A 20,367-nucleotide genomic window follows, 5' to 3' on the forward strand; every position below is an offset into this window, starting at 1 on the left:
AAAGGGTTCAGCAGTGGTCCCCAAACTGCCTTTTAATAGATTTTGGACTCCATCTCCCAGAAGCCTCAGCCGTGTTGGCCAATAGCCTGGGATTCTGGGAGTTGAAGTCCAAAATCCCTTAAAGAGGATTGTTTGGGGACCACTGTTATAATATAAAGGGTTCAGCAGTGGTCCCCAAACTGCCTTTTAATAGATTTTGGACTCCATCTCCCAGAAGCCTCAGCCGTGTTGGCCAATAGCCTGGGATTCTGGGAGTTGAAGTCCAAAATCCCTTAAAGAGGATTGTTTGGGGACCACTGTTATAATATAAAGGGTTCAGCAGTGGTCCCCAAACTGCCTTTTAATAGATTTTGGACTCCATCTCCCAGAAGCCTCAGCCGTGTTGGCCAATAGCCTGGGATTCTGGGAGCTGAAGTCCAAAATCCCTTAAAGAGCACAGTTTGGGGACCACTGTTATTATAAAGGGTTCAGCAGTGGTCCCCAAACTGCCTTTCAACAGATTTTGGACTCCATCTCCCAGAAGCCTCAGCTGTGTTGGCCAATGGCCTGGGATTCTGGGAGTTGAAGTCCAAAATCTCTTAAAGGCACATTTTGGGGACCACTGTAATAATCTTTAGAAAAACATTGATTCTTAATGTTGAGCAGAAGAACACATAACAGCCAGAAAGAGCATAACATGCAGTAAAGTTGTGGGAGAGTCACATGACTATCCAGCAGAGGAATTGTTCACCTCAGTTTTCCCCAGAATTCCATAGCATTCAGCCATAGTCGTTAAAATGGTGTCGAACTGGATTATTTCTGAGAGAAACTGGTGGTGGTACAGTGGTAAAGGCTCTCATGTTGCCATCATGTCTCTTGGCAAGAGAGCACTTTGGCGGTGAGGAAATGGCCGCACATCATCTGGAGCACTGGTCCCCAAACTGTGTTCTTTAAGGGATTTTGAACTTCAGCTCCCATAACCACAGGCTATTGGCCAACATGGCTGAGTCTCCTGGGAGCTGAAATCCAAAATCTCTTCAAGGACACTATTTGGGGGCCACTGCCAATGTACAGGAAGGAACTGACAAAAGCACCTAAAAGCACTCCTTCCTCAAAAACCCTTGCGGGATTCATGGAATCACCATAAATGGACAGGCCACTGAAAGCCATGTACACACACACAGCAGCCATACTTGGTGATTTGTTTTTGTATGCCTTCAAGTCATTTCTGACTTAAGAGAACCCTCTCATGGGGTTTTCTTGGAATGGTTCCTTCAGAGGAGATTTGCCATTGCCATCTTTTGAGGCTGAGAGAGTGTGATTTGCCCAATGTGGGTTTCATGGCTGAGCGGGGAATTGGTCTCCAGAGTCATATGGTCCAACATTCAAACCACTATGGCACACTGGCTCTCTCTGTGTTGTTGTTGTTGGTATATTTGCCATATTAGTTTAATTTATGGGGACTCTGTATAGCCCCAAGGGACCAAATCCCAACTGATCTTGGAAGCTGAGCCCTCTCATTCACACTGCACAATAAATCTATTTTGGAGTCAAATCATTGAAGTGATTTAGCACCAAATAGATGTCCACAGTATTCAAACAGTGATCGAATCTGCCCATTTCAATTTACTCCACTTCTCATTCACATTCATCAATAGGGTTGAATCAAAATGGAGTTACATCACAGGGGTGACCGTGCCACAGGGAACCGAATCCAAACGACAGCGCGTTCACACTCGCGCTGAATCAATTCATTTAAAAAGATGTAAGGAATGCAACAGATTTGGAAGAACCAGTTTATCTGGGTTTAGCGCTGCCACCCACTCCCCCGGCAAACCACATCAGAAATTTGGCACAAGTGCAAACAAGGGCCCTTTAAACTGGTTTACATTGGCTTGTTACAGACTGCCAAAATAAAGCTGCTTCAGGTCTCTTTGGAGGTATGCTATTTAAATGATGCATGGGTCCTAAGAGTCCAGAGGTCGCGCCAAAGCCACACTCCATTCCTAAGCACTGGAGTGCGGCTTTGGTGCAGCTTCCGGATTCTTAGGATGCATGCATCATTTAAACAGCATACCTCCAAAGAGACCCGAAGCAGCTTTATTTTGGCAGTCTGTAACAGGCCATTGGTTTGAAAACCAGTTTATTATGTAGTGTGAATGAGGCCTGAGACCCCTAACTAACCAGGTGCTTTAAACTCTATGGCCCCATTTCCACTGGCCCATTTGCGCTGGATGGAACTGGGCAGATTCAGGTCTCCCCCCTTCCCTCCCAAATCTCTCCGGTAGCAAATGCCCACTAAATTTACCTTATTCAGGGTAATTTACCCCTGAATGCCATTGCAGCTCTTTCGTGGAGAGTTCACATTTGCTAAACCAGTTTAAAATGAAGGCTCCTTTGCTGTCAATCAAATTATCTTCCGCTTTCGTCAAAGGTGATGTTTCTTTCAGCAGTTGGGAAATCGGATGTGTACTTTCCTCCCTCCTTTAAAAAAACAACAGGTGGCAGGGTGCGCATATTCTGTCAAATTTAAAAACCTCCAGGTAGAATAACAGAATCATAAAGTTGGAAGAGACCGCAAGGGCCATCCTGTCCAACCCCCCTGCCATGCAGGAACTCTCAGTCAAAGCATCCCTGAGAGATGGCCATCCAGCCTCTGTTTAAAGGATTCCAAAGAAGGAAACTACAGTGGTACCTCGGGTTACGAAATTAATTCGTTCCGCGGCGCCGTTCGTAACCCGATACTTTTCGCAACCCAAAAAGGCTTAGCGCTTAGCGCTGGAAAGCCGCTAGCCGCGCTTCGCTTTTGAATTTCGCGCCGAAAAGCGCCGAAAAGCACCGAAATGATTTTCGTAACCCGAAAATCATTTCGTTACCCGGAACAGTTTTTTCCAATCTAGATTTTTCGTACCCCGGAAATTTCGTAACGCGATCAATTCATATCCCGGGGTACCACTGTACACCACTCTTGAGGGAGTGTGTTCCACTGTTGAACCGTCCTTACTGTCAGGAAGTTCCTCCTAATGTTGAGCTGGAATCTCTTTTCCTGTAGCTTGCATCCGTTGTTCCTGTGATGATCCCAGAATACTGTCTCCCTCCCCCACATAACTCAGTTTAAAGCCCTCCTGATCAAATTCTTGAGACTATTGGCAAAAACGTTTTTGCCAGCTGGTGTGAGATGCAACCCATCCCTTGCCAGAAATCCCTCCTCATGGAACTGCAGCCCATGGTCCAAGAATCCAAACCGTTCTTGGCAGCACCATCTACGCAGCCAGTTATTTACATCCGCTATTTTCTTCTCCCTTCCTGGACCATGCCCTTCAACTGGGAGAAGAGATAAAATGACAACCTGTGCATCCATCTCTTTCAACTTCCTACCCAAAGCCTCATAATCCCTTATGATATTCTGAAGGCTGTGCCTTGAAGTATCATTGGTTACCAGATGAACCAAAAGAAAGGGGTAACAGTCAGTAGGCTTGACAAGTCTTGTCAGCCTCTGTGTCGCATCATGGATCTTTGCCCTAGGGAGACAGCACTCCTCTTGTCAGGCCCACAAACCACTGGTTCAGTGCCTCTCAGCAAAGAGTCCCTGATGACCACCACACGCCTCCTCCGAGGCTTAGCAGTGACTGTTCCCTTTGGTGGATCTCTCTGGGTCCCCTGCTCTGTCCCAGAGGTCTGTCCCTGCTGCTGTTCCTCATCATCCTTGATAGTAGAGAGAGACTGAAATCGATTCTGTAGCAGCAAGCGTACAGAATGTTCCTTGGTTTTCCTACTTCGGTGTGTGACCTTCCTCCAACTACAGTCGGCCCTTCTTATACACAGATTTTTTATACACGGATTCAAGCATACACGGTTTGAAAATGTCCCAAAAAAGTATACATTTACCTTGATTTTTCATTTTTTATAAGGGACACCATTTTGCTATGTCATTATATTTAATGGGACTTGAGCATACACGGATTTTGTTATACACGGGGGATCTGGGAACCAAACCATAGCGTATAACAAGGGTCCACTGTATCTACTTCTCTTGTGTGTGAAGTGACCTCCTCCTCCCAGCAACTTTCTCTGTGTGTTTCCCGTCCAAGACTGTTTGGTCCGTTCTGGTCAGGAAAACCTCTTGCTCCCTATGATGCTTCTGTACTTTCTCTTCTAAGAGGGCTACCAACTTGCACTTAGTGCAGGTGAAGTTTCCCATATCCCTAGGCAAGAAGACAAACATCCCACAAGTGTTGCAGGTGAGTGCAGCAGGGCCTTCAGTGTCCATACTGAGAAATCTTAAGGAGACACTGAAACAAGACCGTGGGCTTCCCCTGCTAAACCTGGCCTTTGTCTCCAAGCTCTGTCACTGAGTTCAAGTCACTGGGCCAATAGTTATGTAGAGCTCCTGACTACTAGCTCCTTCCAGAGGCAGGTCTCTGATTCACTTCCTCTGAGGAAAAGTCCCCACAAGCCCCTTAAGGGGAAAAAAAAGTGGGGGAAGTGAAAAATTTAAAGATCTCCCCTACAACAATGTTTTCAGGTCAGCTTCTCCTCTAGTCTCCAAAACCTCCTTGACTATATAAGAAAAATTAAAATGTGTGTGTGTTTGAGGGACTGAGACTGGGCTTCTCAGGGGCTTTAAATATATATATATATATATATACACACACACACATACACTGCCAGAGAAACAGAACCAGGGAGGCAGGAAAGGGCAGCCACATAAACCTGTCTCCCAAACTAAAAAGCCTCTCCGTCTCTCTCAGGAAATAGTAGAACAGCGAGAAAAGGGAAGAACAATAAGCCTGTCCCAGCATGTTAAAAAAAGCATAGATTTAAAAATATTACCACAATAGGGCTTTAATAATTTTTTTAATTCATGAACTCATACTTTAACACAAAAACATTTTATTATTTGGGGGACAAACAGAAAATGTTAGCTATGTGGGATGAGGCCAAGTAACAGGATGTGATAATAGCAATACAACCAAGAAATACAGAGCAAACAATGTAAATAAGTGAATAACCAAATAAATATCAAAACATCATAAACATAACATATTTACACCCCTCTGAGCTAGTCTGGTATTGTGGATTGGGTGTGGGACTTGAAACAGGGAAATGGGTTGTATCTTTGTTCAGCCATGTCTTATCTACAGTCTCCTCTCAACATACCACAACACAGAGATATGTGAAAAGGGAATAAGGGAAGGAAGGAGGGAAACGGGGAAGGGGAGGATAGAGGGGAAGGAGGGAGGGGGAGAGGGGAAGGAAGGAGGGGAAGGAGGGAAGGGAAGAGGGGAAGGAAGGAGGGGAAGGAAGGAGGGGAAGGAAGGAAGGGGGAAGGAAGGGTAAGGAGGGAAGGAGAAGAAGGGAGGAGAGAAGAGAAGGAGAAGAACAGAGAAAGGAAAGAAGGAAAGAAAGAAAGAAAGAGGGAAGGAAGGAAGGAAGGAAGGAAGGAAGGAAGGAAGGAAGGAAGGAAGGAAGAAATAGGAAAGGAAAGAATAAACAAAAGGAAGGAGGGAGGGAGGGAAAAAAGAACAAAAGAAAGAGGGAATGAACAAAAGGAAGAAAGGGAGGGAGGAAGAGACAAAGGCAGGAAAGAGAGTAGGAGGGAAGGAAGGATGGATGAGAAGAAATAAAGAACGAAAGAAAGAGGGAAGGAAGGAGTGAAAGAAAAAGAAAAGGAGGAGGGAGGGAAAGGTGGAAGACAAAGGGAAAGAAAGAAGGAAGGAGGAGAGGAAAGGGGAGGGAAAGAGAGATAAAGGAAAAGAGGAAAGGGGAAAGGAAGGAAGGAAGGAAGGGAGAAAGAAAGAAAGAAAGAGAGAGAGAGAGAGAGAGAGAGAAGGAAGGAAGGAAGGAAGGAAGGAGGGAAAGATGGAAGACAAAGGGAAAGAAAGAGGAAAGTTGGAGACTTAAGGGGATGGAAGGGAATAGAAGAGGTTCCCTCATGGCCCTTCCTACCCCAGATCTCCCTCCAGATGGTCATCCAGCCTCCATTTAAAAAGCTCTAAGGAAGGAGATTCCACTACATTCTGGGGGAGTTTGTTCCACTGTTGAACAGCCTTTACTGTCAGGAAGTTCCTCCTAATATTGAGTTGGAATCTCTTTTCCTGTAGCTTGCATCCATCTTTTGAACAGCACTGGGCCCAGGACAGAGCTCTGTGGGACCCCACTGGTCACTTCTCTCCAGGATGAAAAGGAGCCAGCCATTATTGAGCACTCTTTGGGTTTGGGTTTCCAATGGTGCAGAATCTACTAGACAAGCATATTGTCCGAGAATTTCATCTTTACATTCTGTATGACACTGTGCCATCTTGAGATGCAAGTTGAGTATCCCGTATCTGGAATGCCACAATCTCCAAAATTGAAGATTGTCCACATGTGTGGCTGAGATAGTGACACCTTTGTTTTCTGATGGTTCTATGTACACAGTTTCATGCAAAAAATAAAATAAAATACTATGTATAAAATTACCTTCAGGGTTATATATAGAACATAAATGCATTTCATGTTTAAACTTGGGTAGCATCTCCAAGATATCTCTTTATGTATATACAAATATTCCAAAATCTGAAAAGAATGCAAAATTCAAATCACTTCTGCTCCCAGGTATTCTGGATAAGGGAGACTCAACCTGTATATCTCTTTGGCTCTCTTTTGATATTCCCAAGTAACTAGCCAAGTTAGGCCAGTCTTGATCATGTAAAATGCCACTGCTGAGCAGTAATGGACATAGTAGAAGACTCCAGAGTCACAACATGCTCAACCAAGGGTGTAAATCTTTGTTGTTGGACTACTCCCAGTATTCTTCACCATTGGTTATGCTGGGTAAGGCTGATGGGGATTGCAGAACAACATCTGGAGGGCTGCCTAATTCCCATGCCTGCTGAAGACAATGAATAGTGAAATTAAATTGATAAGTCTCAAATCAGCATGATACTTGACAGGTGAAGAACAGTCCCATCTAAATTCTAATCCTACAAATAAAACCATTTGTGGTTCTACAATACTAGCAGTCTCCTGGCCTAACAAAGTAGTACAAGGCCATATGTCTTTTCTTTCTCAATTTTCTCCTGACATCTATAATGTAGTTAATTTTGCTTATACAAATAAGACTTGGTTTTTCTTTCCCCTTCTTTCAATTTAAAGCGCTATGTGGATGGCGGAATAAGTGACAACTTACCTCAGCATAACTCAAAGAATACCATCACAATTTCATCTTTTTCTGTGGAGTGTGACATTTGTCCCAAGGGCAATTCTGCAAACTTCCATGAAATGAATTTGACCAACACCAGCATTCAGTTTAGCTTAGGGAATATCTACCGTTTAACTCAAGCACTTTTCCCACCAGAGCCTAAAGTAATGTATATTCACTATTTTCTGCCAACTGAATTTTTTCTTCTGAATGTTAACACATATATTTCTGTTGAATGGGAGAGAGATTTCCCAAAACGATAGCTAAATAAATTTGTACACAACTGTCTCAGGAAGAGCATGCATAAATCTAGTCTTGCAGTAGTAAATTCAATGGGAGCAACTCCTGTTAACAAGGAATAATGTAACTAGACTCCCAGAGCTTTTCACCGCCAGCTCCTAGCTAGCATGACCTATGGTCAAGGAGGATGAAAGTTGTGAGCCTAGGATTTAGAAGAAGCCAAATATACAGAGTGGTACCCCTCTGTAGTTTAGGGACTAGATGATTATAGTAGTTTTGATTCAGTTAATGTTCCAGCAAGGTAAATCTATAAATACCTTCCAGTACAATTGCTTTAAATGATTTTGGTTTACCAAGCTGAAGTATTCATTGAGCCAAATTTATAACACTTGGAGTTTCTTCACTCTCCTTTTCTGTTCTTACCTCATTGCAAAATTATTTCATTGTATTGCTCAAGTGCCAAATTATTTATTTTTTCTAATCTGGTGAATTATTTTAATGATCCCTCCTGTTTTGTGTAAGTAGATGGATCAGATGCTTTGTAATTGTCTTGTGTTAACCTGCCGGCTGTGTTAAGTGGCATGCCAACAAATGGCATCTGTTATCTGGTTATGCAATATAAATTTATTTTATTTGAGTGTATTCACTTAAATTTAAAGTTTATCCTGCTTTAGATGTTGGGAGCAGATTAAAATATTTGTTAAACAGCCCAGTAGCAGTAAGGTGCTGCATGTGCACGTACACACACACACACACACACACAGAGTGGTAATCTGATTAAAACACAACCCTATACAAGCATAATCCTTGACCTCAAAAACAACCTAAGAACCATTAAACACATTTTTATGCCCACGTGAATATTAGCAATGGCATCCTTCTTATGACATGTCATTCATGCCAGCAGTGCCTACACATACTTGCACTATGGAATGGCACCATCACATTGAGTACCTTTATGTTCTTGGTTGCTGCAGCGATGGAGAGACTTTAAATGTAATAACACTGATCCATATTGTTGTTGTTGTGTGCCTTCAAGTTGCTGACTTATGATGACCTAAGGTGAATCTATCATGGGGTTTTCTATGCAAAATTTGTTCATAGTGGTTTTTGCCTTTCTTTGAGGCTGAGAGAGTGTGACTTGCTTAAGGTCACCCTGTGGGTTTCCCTATGGAATTTGACTCTCTTTGAGGTCGGATTGGATGTGCTAAATGAAGATGCATATGAAATAAGAGTCTGACATCTAGAAATTGAATATTTATTTACATCTTTTTTTAAAAAAAATCTCAATTGTTTGGTTTTTAAAAGTTCTGTTTCCTTTCTTTTTCTGTTTGTATAGGACTCTGAAACTAGCAATACTAGGTGGCCTGGTGGTTGTGCTCTATCACTGGTTACTCTCAGGGAGAACCAAGTTTTGGACTAACCTTGGAAAAAACTACCTCCTTAGGAGAACTACATATTTAATGAACTGGTGTATGGGGGAAATGGCCAAGAGCAGGGAGGGTCAGCCATGCATGTGTTGTCAGAAGTGGGGTTAGCTAATATGAAATCACATATTAGATGAATACCGCTTAATTTCAGAAGAATGGTAGTCTAGGATTATTTTGATACTTAGCATTTTTGTGAATGTGGCAAGACGTATTCATCGAATGTCACGCAATATGTTATCATACATCAGTTTGCAACTGTGTCATCTATAAAAATCCTTGAGCCACACATGAATATCTTTGCTTCATCATTTTAAAACTTTTTTCTTTCAGTTAATACATAATTTCAGAAGAATGGTAGTAGTCTAGGATTGTTTTGATACTTAGCATTTTTGTGAACGTGGCAAGACGTATTCATTGAATGTCATGCAATATGTTATCATACATTAGTTCGCAACTGTGTGATCTATAAAAGTTCTTGAGCCAGACATGAATATATTTGCTTCATCACTTTAAAACCTTTTCCCTTCAGATACTAATCTTCTGTAATTCTCTTTTCAGGTGCTAGGAGAGATCTGTGAGCAAGGATATTCAGATGCTCTTAGATACTTGCGAGAAAATGGTATGTCAATGTATGTAATTTAAGATTTATAATAGGGATGGCAAACAGGCAGAGGGTTGTACGTTTGTAATAGTATGAAGATCTGCAGTTTATTTTTATATTTGCTACTGTCACTCAAGTCTTTGTTACAGCCAGATGACATAACTGTAACACATTATGTGGACCTACCTTTAACAAATGTTTAGAAGTTGAGGTCCAGGGTAAATCTAGTGTTAGCTGCACAGAATCTGAGATAGTACAATTGCTTCTTCGGTTTTAATTGCATATCAGATAATAGTGCTGTGCAATGTAGTTAGCATTTTCAAACTAAATCAGGCAATGTTGTGCTTGCCAGGAACTGTTACCCTGTTTCCTCATAGTAGCAGGTTTTACCCATATTCTTATAATATAGCATTTGTGAATAGCATGGGTCTTTTTTCTTTTTCAAAGACTTGATGAGAATGAAGAGTGCATAATTGTGTCAATAGCAGTAGCCTAGCTGGATGGTTGCAGTAAAAATAAAAAGGGTATTGTTGCTTCCAGAACATGTTCTGTTTTTTGTGATCATGCACTTCCAAAAAGCTGTATGCTGTTATGGTTTGTTGCACATTCCTAATCTTGGCTTCAAATATAAGCAATGTCAGCGTAATCTAGATTTTTAAGAATATTTGTGTTTTACATCCGCACAGTGTGATTTGTGAACTGAATTGCAAGGCTTAAGTATAATTATTTGGAAATGTTTTGTTAAAATTTGAGAGAAATGTTCATAGCATACTTAATTGGTCAGAAATTCTACTAAGTACATACAGTCACAAACAACCTTGTTATTTATATCCACTCTTTCATTCACATTTGCTTTGAGGCTTAGGCATTCAAATTCCTTACCAAAAAGAACTAAACATTGTTCTTTTGCAAGAACAACTTTAGTGATGGAGCCCACTGAGCGCTATGGAAGCAGTTATAACATGGTGTGCTGTGGCAGAAATGGGTGACCTCCTGCAGCATCCTTTAAACCGAGCTTAGCAAATAATATCAGTGTGGAACTCTGATAGGTTGATTCACTGTAAAAACCAATCCATGGTAATGCATTGCAAAAGCCAATCCTTTTTGCCTTCATGTTCCAATTCTTTCCATAGTTGGTTTATGCTAACCATGGTTTGCCTCAAAATTAGAACTGGAACCCAATTCAGATTGATGGTTGTCAACTTCTCAGTTAAAAAACACCCTGTAGGCCACACAAAAGAAGGAAAGAATCAAAATGCTCAAGGCAGAGGAGGTGTGTATGACTTTGAAGACAGTCCATGATAGCCAAAGTGTGGTTTGGGCATTGCATTTGAACTAGACCACTGTTTGGGGTGGATCAGCACAAGGAATATACAGTAGTTCTCCTTTAACTACATTGGCTGGTATTTCATGGGCCAATTAGAGCATCTAAGCTAACACAACGAGATTCTTGTTATAAGCAGTGAACATTCTTCACTAAACTGTGATATTTACTGGGGCTAGGATATGAATATTAAGATATTCTAAGATGACATTGCCACTTCCTCAGAGCTAGTTTGTTCCTGACCATGTGAAATTCTTATTCCAAGATTTGAAAGTTATTTGACTGGGAAGTGTGTGCTGTCATAACACTTTTTGTTGCCTTGTGGAGTCATGATGTCTGTGATTCTTGGAATAAAAAACCCTTCATTTTGTTTGTTCAGGTATAGTCCTGGATTCAGTCTTTATTGACCTGTCATTAACAAAGCAAGGTCATCAGGAATATGCACAGATACCAAATTACATGGATAAAAGGACCATTTTAGTACATCAAGGCAAAAAAGAAATGGAAGATGAAGAAATGCTTATGGACCAGCTAACATTATCGGCTTGGCCACTGGATAAAACCATTTTTGAGAAACTACCTCCAAGACTTCGTAGAGGTAAAAGATCTAATGTATCTTCCCCTTTTATTTAATTGTTAGACTGTTTCAATTATTAGTAATAGATGCAAATAACAATTGACACAATCCAGCCAAAATTCTGTGGCTGCAAGAGAACTCAGTAAGTGACCAGTTTGAGAAATCTGTCAGTAGGGCTTTTGAACGATAGACTTGGCTTAAATTATACTTGAGAGTGAGCATGGCATGGTGATTTGAATATTGGACTAGGATTATACTTGAGAGTGAGCATGGCATGGTGATTTGAATATTGGACTAGGATTATACTTGAGAGTGAGCATGGCATGGTGATTTGAATATTGGACTAGGATTATACTTGAGAGTGAGCATGGCATGGTGATTTGAATATTGGACTAGGATTATACTTGAGAGTGAGCATGGCATGGTGATTTGAATATTGGACTAGGATTATACTTGAGAGTGAGCATGGCATGGTGATTTGAATATTGGACTAGGATTATACTTGAGAGTGAGCATGGCATGGTGATTTGAATATTGGACTAGGATTATACTTGAGAGTGAGCATGGCATGGTGATTTGAATATTGGACTAGGATTATACTTGAGAGTGAGCATGGCATGGTGATTTGAATATTGGACTAGGATTATACTTGAGAGTGAGCATGGCATGGTGATTTGAATATTGGACTAGGATTATACTTGAGAGTGAGCATGGCATGGTGATTTGAATATTGGACTAGGATTCCAGGGTGCTCAGCCATGGAAACTCACTGAGTTTTTTTTGTGGAAGATGCACTCTCAGCCTTAAAGAAATGTAATGGAACAACTCGTCTGAATAAATCTTACCAAGAAAACCCTATGGCAGGGTTGCCATAAGTCAGAACCGCTTTGAAAGTAATCAAACTACTAAATGGGTTGGATGGACATCTTTCAAGAATACTTTAGCTGTTTAGTCCCCTCTCTGCTTTTCTTTCACTAAGCAGACAAAGATGTTTTCATTCAAGCAGGCTTTTGATAGATAATTGTGTCAGAGAGGCTTTTATATGGGGTAAGTGTTCTAGTTATATTTTTTAACCTTTGTGTGTTTTATATGATTTTATACTATTTATAACTAGGTGATTTTAATTGGTTTAAAATCTTTATTGTAAAGTTTTAAACAATTTTATCTGGAGCTGCCTTGGGTCACTTTCTGAGAGAAAAGCGGCATTGAATGAATGAATGAACTAATATATGAATATTCCTTCATGGCAGTGGGTAGAGTAGATTGCCTTCATGGCCCATTCCAACTCTATGATTGTATTTTTAGATCTGTGACAACAACAATATAATGCTTATATTTTTATGCATCTGTAGTCAGCAATATTGTTCTTCATCTTTGTTGGCTTATATATAGGATGAAACAATTTGTTGTTCAATCTCTGTTTGCTAACATTTTATTCTACTATGTACAAATAACTTAGAAATAAACCACTATTTATAAAAAAACAAAGTTAAAATTTCAGTATGGAGAATGCTTTGTGTAATGTGTAGACTGATTTAGTAAAATGATTTGTCTAAGAAGTAGGATATAGTTCTGTATATTTCAAAGAAGTCGTTTTTGGCCAAGTTCTTTGTAGCCAGTGCTTTGGTTGAAGTTGAGAAATATAATAATAATAATAATAATAATAATAATAATAATAATAAGCATTTATTTCTATACCACTTTTCCGGTGATCAAAGCGGTGTACAATAAAAATATCAATACATACAAATTACATATAAAAGTCACAATTATATAAAAATGTATAAAAACAGTAAAAACATATAATCAAGAATATACAAGAAGATACACAAATTAAACCTTGTTGCAGGCCTGAGTTGCTACATGCATCCAGAGAAGGCATGCAGAGAGCTTGGATCAATTCAAGTATTCACATTTTAAGATTACAAGGAAAGAAAAAATCATTTCAGAGAGAATGTTAAAATGAAGAAAGTGTTGACTGGGCTGGCTGTGAATGAACAAGGCTTCTGATAACCAGCACATTTTACTTTATACACCCCAAAACCTGATGCTTTAGCATTTGGAAATTTCTTTCTTTTTCTTTTTATGCATCTGTCCCGACTGGGAGAAAGAAAACAGATTACTGATTCCCTGCAGTAAACACAATGAGTAGGCTGTTCAGCAGATTGTTGAGATTTGACTGGATTATCTATCTCAGTGGGAGACAACTAAAACTTTATCAATAAAATCAGATAACTGGCAATAACTTGGATGTTTTATATAGTAAGGTATTAGAATCCTAACAGCCATATAAACCCACTGGGAAACCTTGGGCAAGTCACACTCAGCTTTTTGGACAACCTTTTTGTGTATAATAGAAGAATGGGGAACTTCAGGCTAGGTTTAGCACAGAGAGGAGGGCAGTTCCCATCCTACCTGTAATCTGTTTCCTCTGCTTATCTCCCATCAATTTTCAGAGATCAGAGAGGTTGCTTAAAGCCCAGAACACGGCTCCATGAAACCAAATTCTGGTTTGCCGCTCAGGAAGCCTATTGCATGAAACTTAGTTGTACTTTGTAGTCTGGGGCCCTGTTGTACTAAGGCTAATAATGCTTGTGTAGATATGCATATAATTAAGCTGTGTTTGGCACACTTGGAAGCTCTTGCATGGGGACATTGCTGAGTTCCATCCTTACAAATATGCTATGCTTTGCATGGTTGTAAATTACTATTTTTCTTATAAAAAAGAAAATACCTTGCAATGTATGCCAGTAAGATCCCTTTATTGGAGATGCAATGGCAGTGTTATACATGACTACACAGAAATACGTTCCACTGAATTCAAAGGGACTTACTCCCAAGTAAATGCATATAGGGTTGCTATTTTAAGCATGCTGTAGGCACTGTCCAATTCACCACTACATTGTATTGTACTTCATAAAGAAATAGCAGATACTTGTAATTTAGAGTACTTTCTGCTTTTTTGTGTCCACTTCCCAAAGCAAGTATCTACTAACATTTGCAGTCACTTTAAAATCCAGTACTTTAATAGTAATATTAAAGTATGCTTCTCAGGTTTAATTTTTTTCTCAGACTGTTAAATAGTATGCCTCTCAGGTTTCATTGAGGAATGTTGAAATTGGCTATAAAAGGACCCTTGTTCTGGGAATTTATTGTGAACCATGAGAATAGAACAAAAAATAGGTTTTCTTGTTGTTGTTTTTAACAAATCCTTTTATAGAGTGAATGAGAGAGAGAGGGCCCAAAGTAAATAGAGTAGATGTCCATAAACAATGCTGAAAAGGACTGAAGGAAAACAGCATGGTCAAGAAATAACTTTAAAAGAATAGATTGTTTCCTCCTTTACCTTCAAATGACATTTTTACCAAATCTGGATTCTTTCTGACACATTACTATCCTCTCTGCAGATTAGTTGATTGGTTTCCTGATATTCCTGATGATGTGCGATGGATGCAAGAGCAGCTCTGTCAAATTATGGGTACAGTGTATTCCAAAGCAAGGCAAAGGCTCCTAAGTATTCCCAGGTATATTTTCTACTGGTTGCATGTGTTCTGGGGCATCTTTGTTTGCCAAGTGCAGATAAAATGTTTCTGTTTGAAAATTTGGAGTATTGCTGTGGACCTTTGCATCCCTTTTCTCTCCCTTCCGTCTTATCTGTGAAGCTCCCCCCCCCTTAGTAATGTAGTGCTTCATCTGCACCAAAGCTAATTAAGAATAGTTGTACCTACAAGGGAACGGGAGCAGAACTGTAGACAATTTAAATCCCCCCCCCCCCATCCAACTTCTTTCCTGTTTTAAAACACAGGCACCTGGCTGCTGTTAGCACTCAGAAAGACATTTCCATTGGTACTAGTAGAAACTTCATGGGAAGCAGTTCTTGTCAGGACCATGGGTGGGTCATTTAAGCCCCTTTACACATCACCTTTTCTCTTTTTTTCCTCACTTTTTTCTCAGACAATTACATTTTAAAATATATGTATGATTAATATTTACATGCCATTGATGCAATTTGGTCCTGTAACTGGGTGGGCAACTGTAGAAGCCAGTTGTCACCCCTGTGGTGGGCTTTATTTCTTCCTCCTCCTCCAGAAAAGGCCCATGTCTGTCTGCAAAAAAGATGGGGTTTGGAGGATAGACTGGTCGAATGGACAAAATGACTGTCCTCTCTGCCCAGGGAGGCGCCCGGCAACAACAGCGGCAGCAACAACAGCAGCCCACACAGTCCCTCTGAGGCAGGCACGGGGGGGGGGGGGGGGGGGACGGGGAAGGAAGCCAGGCAGGCCGGCTATATGCATGCCGCTCCCACCAGCACGCCCCTTTCCCCGCCTTCCTCCAGGTGTTACACATCCCTCGGTGGTTCAGGCTCGCTGCTGAGGTCCGAAGATGGTCCAGTCTGAAGGCGTCCTCCCTGTGGCGATGCGTAACTGCGTTGGTGTCCTCTCTGCCCAGGGAGGCGCCCGGCAGCAACAGCGGCAGCAACAACAGCAGCACATACAGTTCCTCCGAGGCAGGCACGGGGGAAAGAAAGGAAGGAGGGGAGGGAGGGAGGGAGGGAGGGAGGGAGGGAAAGGCCATTTCATTGGCTTTTATAGGGTGGCTTTTATGGGGGGAAAGGGAATAAGAGAAGGAAGGAGGAAAACGGGGAAGGGGAAGATAGAGGGGAAGGAGGGAGGGAAAGAGGGGAAGGAAAGAAGGGAAGAGGGGAAGGGAAGAGGGGAAGGGAAGAGGGGAAGGAAAGAGGGGAAGGGAAAGAAGGAAGGGGAAAGGAAGGGGAAGGAGAAGAAGGGAGGAGAGAAGAGAAGGAGAAGAACAGAGAAAGGAAAGAAGGAAAGAAAGAAAGAAAGAAAGAAAGAAAGAAAGAAAGAAAGAAAGAAAGAGGGAAGGAAGGAAGGAAGGAAGAGGGAAGAAAGGAAGGAAGAAAAAAAGAAAGAAATAGGAAAGGAAAGAATGAACAAAAGGAGGGAGGGAGGGAGGGAAAAAAGAACAAAAGAAAGAGGGAATGAACAAAAGGAAGAAAGGGAGGGAGGAAGAGACAAAGGCAAGAAAGAGAGTAGGAGGGAAGAAGGATGGATGGGAAGAAAGAAAGAAAGAAAGAAAGAAAGAGGGAAGGAAGGAAGGAAGGAAGGAGTGAAAGAAAAAGAAGAGGAGGAGGGAGGGAAAGGTGGAAGACAAAGGGAAAGAAAGAAGGAAGGAGGAGAGGAAAGGGGAGGGAAGGAGAGATAAAGGAAAAGAGGAAAGGGGAAAGGAAGGAAGGGAGAAAGAAAGAAAGAGAGAGAGAGAGGGAAGGAAGGAAGGAGGGAAAGATAGAAGACAAAGGGAAAGAAAGAGGAAAGTAGGAGACTTAAGGGGACAGGAGGGAATAGAAGAGGTTTATCCTCTTCCCAGCCATTATCGGGCCTCCCACTGTCTCTCTCAAAAGGAGCCAGGGTGGCACGTGGCTGGCTCCTCCTTCCAGTCTTTTCCAGCCTTCAGCTGCCCGAGAGAAAGATCTGGGGCAGGAAAGGCCTTGGGAAGCCCAGGACGGTGGCGTGCCGGGTCCTAGGCTCTGACGCAGCCCTTCCAGCCAAAGACCTCCCTCCTGAGAGAGAGATCTGAGGCAGGAAAGGCCATGGGGGGGGTCAAGATGGTGGCGTGGGGGTCCTGGGCTCCGTCGCAGCCCTTCCAGCCCCAGACCTCCCTCCTGAGAGAGATCTGGGGCAGCAAAGGCTGTAGGGAGCCCAGGAAGGTGGTATGCCGGGTCCTGGGCTCCCTCACGGCCCTTCCTACCCCAGATCTCCCTCCCGAGACAGAGATCTGGGGCAGGAAAGGCCCATTTACCAGCCTCTGGCAGCCCCAAAAGAAACCCTCAGAGGCCGGTAAACTGCAGAAGACTGTGTGCTGTCCTCTGTGGCCCTTTGCTGGACTCTGGCGGCCCCAAAAGGGACCTTCAGAGGCCGGCAAACTGCGGAGGACAGCGCGCCGTCTTCCGTGGCCTGTTTGCCAGCCTCTGGCGGCCACAAAAGAAACCCTCAGAGGCCGGTAAACTGCAGAGGACTGTGTGCCGTCCTCCGTGGCCCTTTGCTGGACTTTGGCAGCCTCAAAAGCGAACTTCAGAGGCCGGCAAACTGCGGAGGATAGCGCACCATCCTCCGCAGCACATTTTTCGGCCTCAGGCGGCCCCAAAAAGTACCCTCAGAGGCTGGCAATGTTAGTGGCCCGTTTTCCGGCCTCTGGCGTTCCCCAAAAGGGAACCTCAGAGGCTGGCAAACTGCAGAGGACAACGCACCGTCATCCGCGGCCCATTTGCCAGCCTCAGAGGCGGGCAAACTATCTGGTAGCCCCAAAAGAAACCCTCAGAGGCTGGCAAACTGTGGAGGACAACGCGCCATCATCTGCGTCCCATTGGGGGCTGAGGGACAACCAAAGTCATGGGGCAGAGGGAAGGAGCTAATGGAGGGGACCCTCTGCTCCTGCCTGCCTGCCTCATGGCTGAGAGGAGGAAAGAGGGAGGAAGAGCTGAGGGTGTGACAGGGAAGAGGGAGGAGGAGCTGAGGGTGTGACAGGGAAGAGGGAGGAGGAGCTGAGTGTGTGACAGGGAAGAGGGAGGAGGAGCTGAGAGAGTGACAGGGAAGGGGGAGGAAGAGCTGAGTGTGTGACAGGGAAGAGGGAGGAGGAGATGAGGGTGTGACAGGGAAGAGGGAGGAGGAGCTGAGGGTGTGACAGGGAAGAGGGAGGAGGGCTGAGGGTGTGAGAGGGAAGAGGGAGGAGGGGCTGAGGGTGTGACAGGGAAGAGGGAGGAGGGGCTGAGGGTGTGACAGGGAAGAGGGAGGAGGAGCTGAGGGTGTGACAGGGAAGAGGGAGGAGGAGCTGAGGGTGTGACAGGGAAGAGGGAGGAGGAGCTGAGAGTGTGGCAGACAGAGGGAGCAGATGAAAGAAGCAAGTGGGGGGGGGGGTACTTGTGCACCCTCCATCTGGCCCACTGCTCTGGAGGACATCCGGCTGAGCAACCCGGGGGGGGGGGGGCGGATCACAGGCCCTGGAAGCCCCTCTTTCTGGATGCAGTGTGGAGGCTGCCTGATTCTTTAGTTGGAGTTCAGACCTTCATAAGGAAAAAAACAACAACATTACACATCTCAAACTAAGAAGCAGAAACCCTGTCTAGATACTTGGAGAAATCTGTACTCTAAGCATAATGGTGTCATGTTATGAGCTGTCTGTTTCAAAGCTTCTTCTCTAGCAGCAGGAGTTTTCAAAATGCCCTGCATCGCCATTAAAAATGGCTCAGGGGTTATACAGGAATGTCCCTTATCACCATCGTTGTTTATAATAAATTTGGAGATATTATTAAATTTAATTAGACAAGAAAAAAATATTGAAGGCTTCAAACTCGGAGGGGAAGAATAGAAATTAAGAGCATTTGCAGACGACTTGGTATTAACTATTACAAACCCTAACGAAAGTATAAATGACCTGTTAAAGTTATTTTAAAAATTTGGAAAAGTGGCAGGATATAAGATAAATTCTGATAAAACAAATATTCTTACAATGAATATGGGGAAGGAAGAAAAGGAGGAGTTGAGGGAAAAATCAGGCTTCCAAATAGTCAAAAAGGTCAAATACTTAGGAATCAATTTAACGAACAAAAATATTGATTTATTTAAAAATAACTACAAAATTGTATGGAAAAATATAAAAACTGACTTACAAAATTGGGGAAAATTGAATATCTCATGGAGTGGTAAGATGGCAATAATAAAGATGATTGTATTGCCAAAAATTTTATTTTTGTTTCAAAACATCGCATTAATTAATAATACTCGGATATTTAAAAATTGGGGAAAAGACATTTCAAATTTTATATGGAACAATAAAAAGCCGAGAATCAAAATACAGATACTACAAGACTCCATAGATAAAGGGGGTTTAGCCTTACCAAATTTAAAATGGTATTTTCATGCATGTGTACTCGATTGGCTACTGGATTGGATAAAATTGCAAAAAAGGAGAATAATTAACTTAGAGAAATTTGAACTAAAATTTGGACTCCACGGCTATCTATTTTACGATAAGTTAAAATTAGACAGAAACTTCGACAATCATATAGTCAGAAAAAATTTATTGAGGATTTGGAACAAATATAAGAAAATATGGTGTACCAAACTACCTGTTTGTACTTCACCAAATGAAGCTTTATATAAAAGGCAGATCTTAAAAAAAAGAATACTGGATGACATATAAAGACCTATTGAAGCTAAGAGATAATGAAGTAATAATGAAATCACAGGAAGAACTGAATGAGGAAGGCTTTACGTGTAACTGGTTTACTTATATGCAATTAAAAGAACGGTGCTCAGTTGATTTAAAAGCAAACGGAATTGGCCCTATGGAATTAATAATAATAATAATAATAATAATAATAATAATTTTTATTTATATCCCGCCTTTCCAATTGCATGATCTTTGAGAAAATTTTGAAAGATCCTGAGAAACAAATATCTAAATTATACAACTTAATTAGGAAATTCGAATTGGAAAATGAGACTATTAAAGAATACATGATTAAATGGGCAAAAGATTGGAATCATGGGAAAGATTGTGGCAAGTTAGATGTAAATATACACCATGTGTCCGATTGAAAGAAAATGTATACAAAATGATGTACAGGTGGCATTTGACACCCTATAAATTAGCCAAGATGTAAAAATAAAAGTCATAATTGTTGGAAATGTAAATCAAAGATTGGCACATATCTTCACTGCTGGTGGAACTGTAAGAAATCCAAGAAGTATATTTGGAAAATATACATAAAGAAATTAAAAAGATGAGTGATCTAAGAGGAGGACCAGACTCAAGGCTGTATCTTCTAAACATTTCAGATAAACTAAATTTAGACAAAAAACAAGACAAACTTATCTTCTTCCTCATCGTGGCGGCAAGAATGGTGTTCGCAAAATTCTGGAAGAATGAAGAAACCCCAAATATAGAAGATTGGAGACTAAAGGTGATGGAAATTTCTGAGATGCAAAAATTAACTATTCTATTAAGTGAGGAGGT

The 20,367-nt window shown here is 41.8% G+C and overlaps 1 protein-coding gene across 1 annotated transcript; it reads left to right on the top strand.

Moving 5' to 3' along the window:
- The first annotated feature begins 6,693 nt into the window (after positions 1-6,693).
- Positions 6,694-13,810, top strand: LOC149312562 (patatin-like phospholipase domain-containing protein 2). The gene is made up of 5 exons (XM_089527210.1): positions 6,694-6,741; positions 7,117-7,326; positions 9,391-9,451; positions 11,137-11,355; positions 13,791-13,810. The coding sequence occupies exons 1-5, from the start codon at positions 6,694-6,696 to the stop codon at positions 13,808-13,810; spliced, it is 558 nt and encodes a 185-aa protein (XP_089383336.1).
- Positions 13,811-20,367: the final 6,557 nt, after the last annotated feature.

This window comes from Sceloporus occidentalis, unplaced genomic scaffold (assembly GCF_023333645.1).
Source record: "Sceloporus occidentalis isolate IW3139 unplaced genomic scaffold, rSceOcc1.0.p SCAF_5, whole genome shotgun sequence".
NCBI classification, from domain to species: Eukaryota; Metazoa; Chordata; class Lepidosauria; order Squamata; family Phrynosomatidae; genus Sceloporus; species Sceloporus occidentalis.

What these genes read in the sequence shown, in the direction of transcription:
- LOC149312562 (XM_089527210.1), top strand. Translation starts at nt 6,694, where the DNA reads ATGGACATAGTAGAAGACTCCAGAGTCACAACATGCTCAACCAAGGGT. An exon ending in CAACATGCTCAACCAAGGGT is followed by an intron (nt 6,742 to 7,116) that starts GTAAATCTTTGT and finishes TTCAATTTAAAG; the next exon opens with CGCTATGTGGATGGCGGAAT. An exon ending in TAGATACTTGCGAGAAAATG is followed by an intron (nt 9,452 to 11,136) that starts GTATGTCAATGT and finishes TTGTTTGTTCAG; the next exon opens with GTATAGTCCTGGATTCAGTC.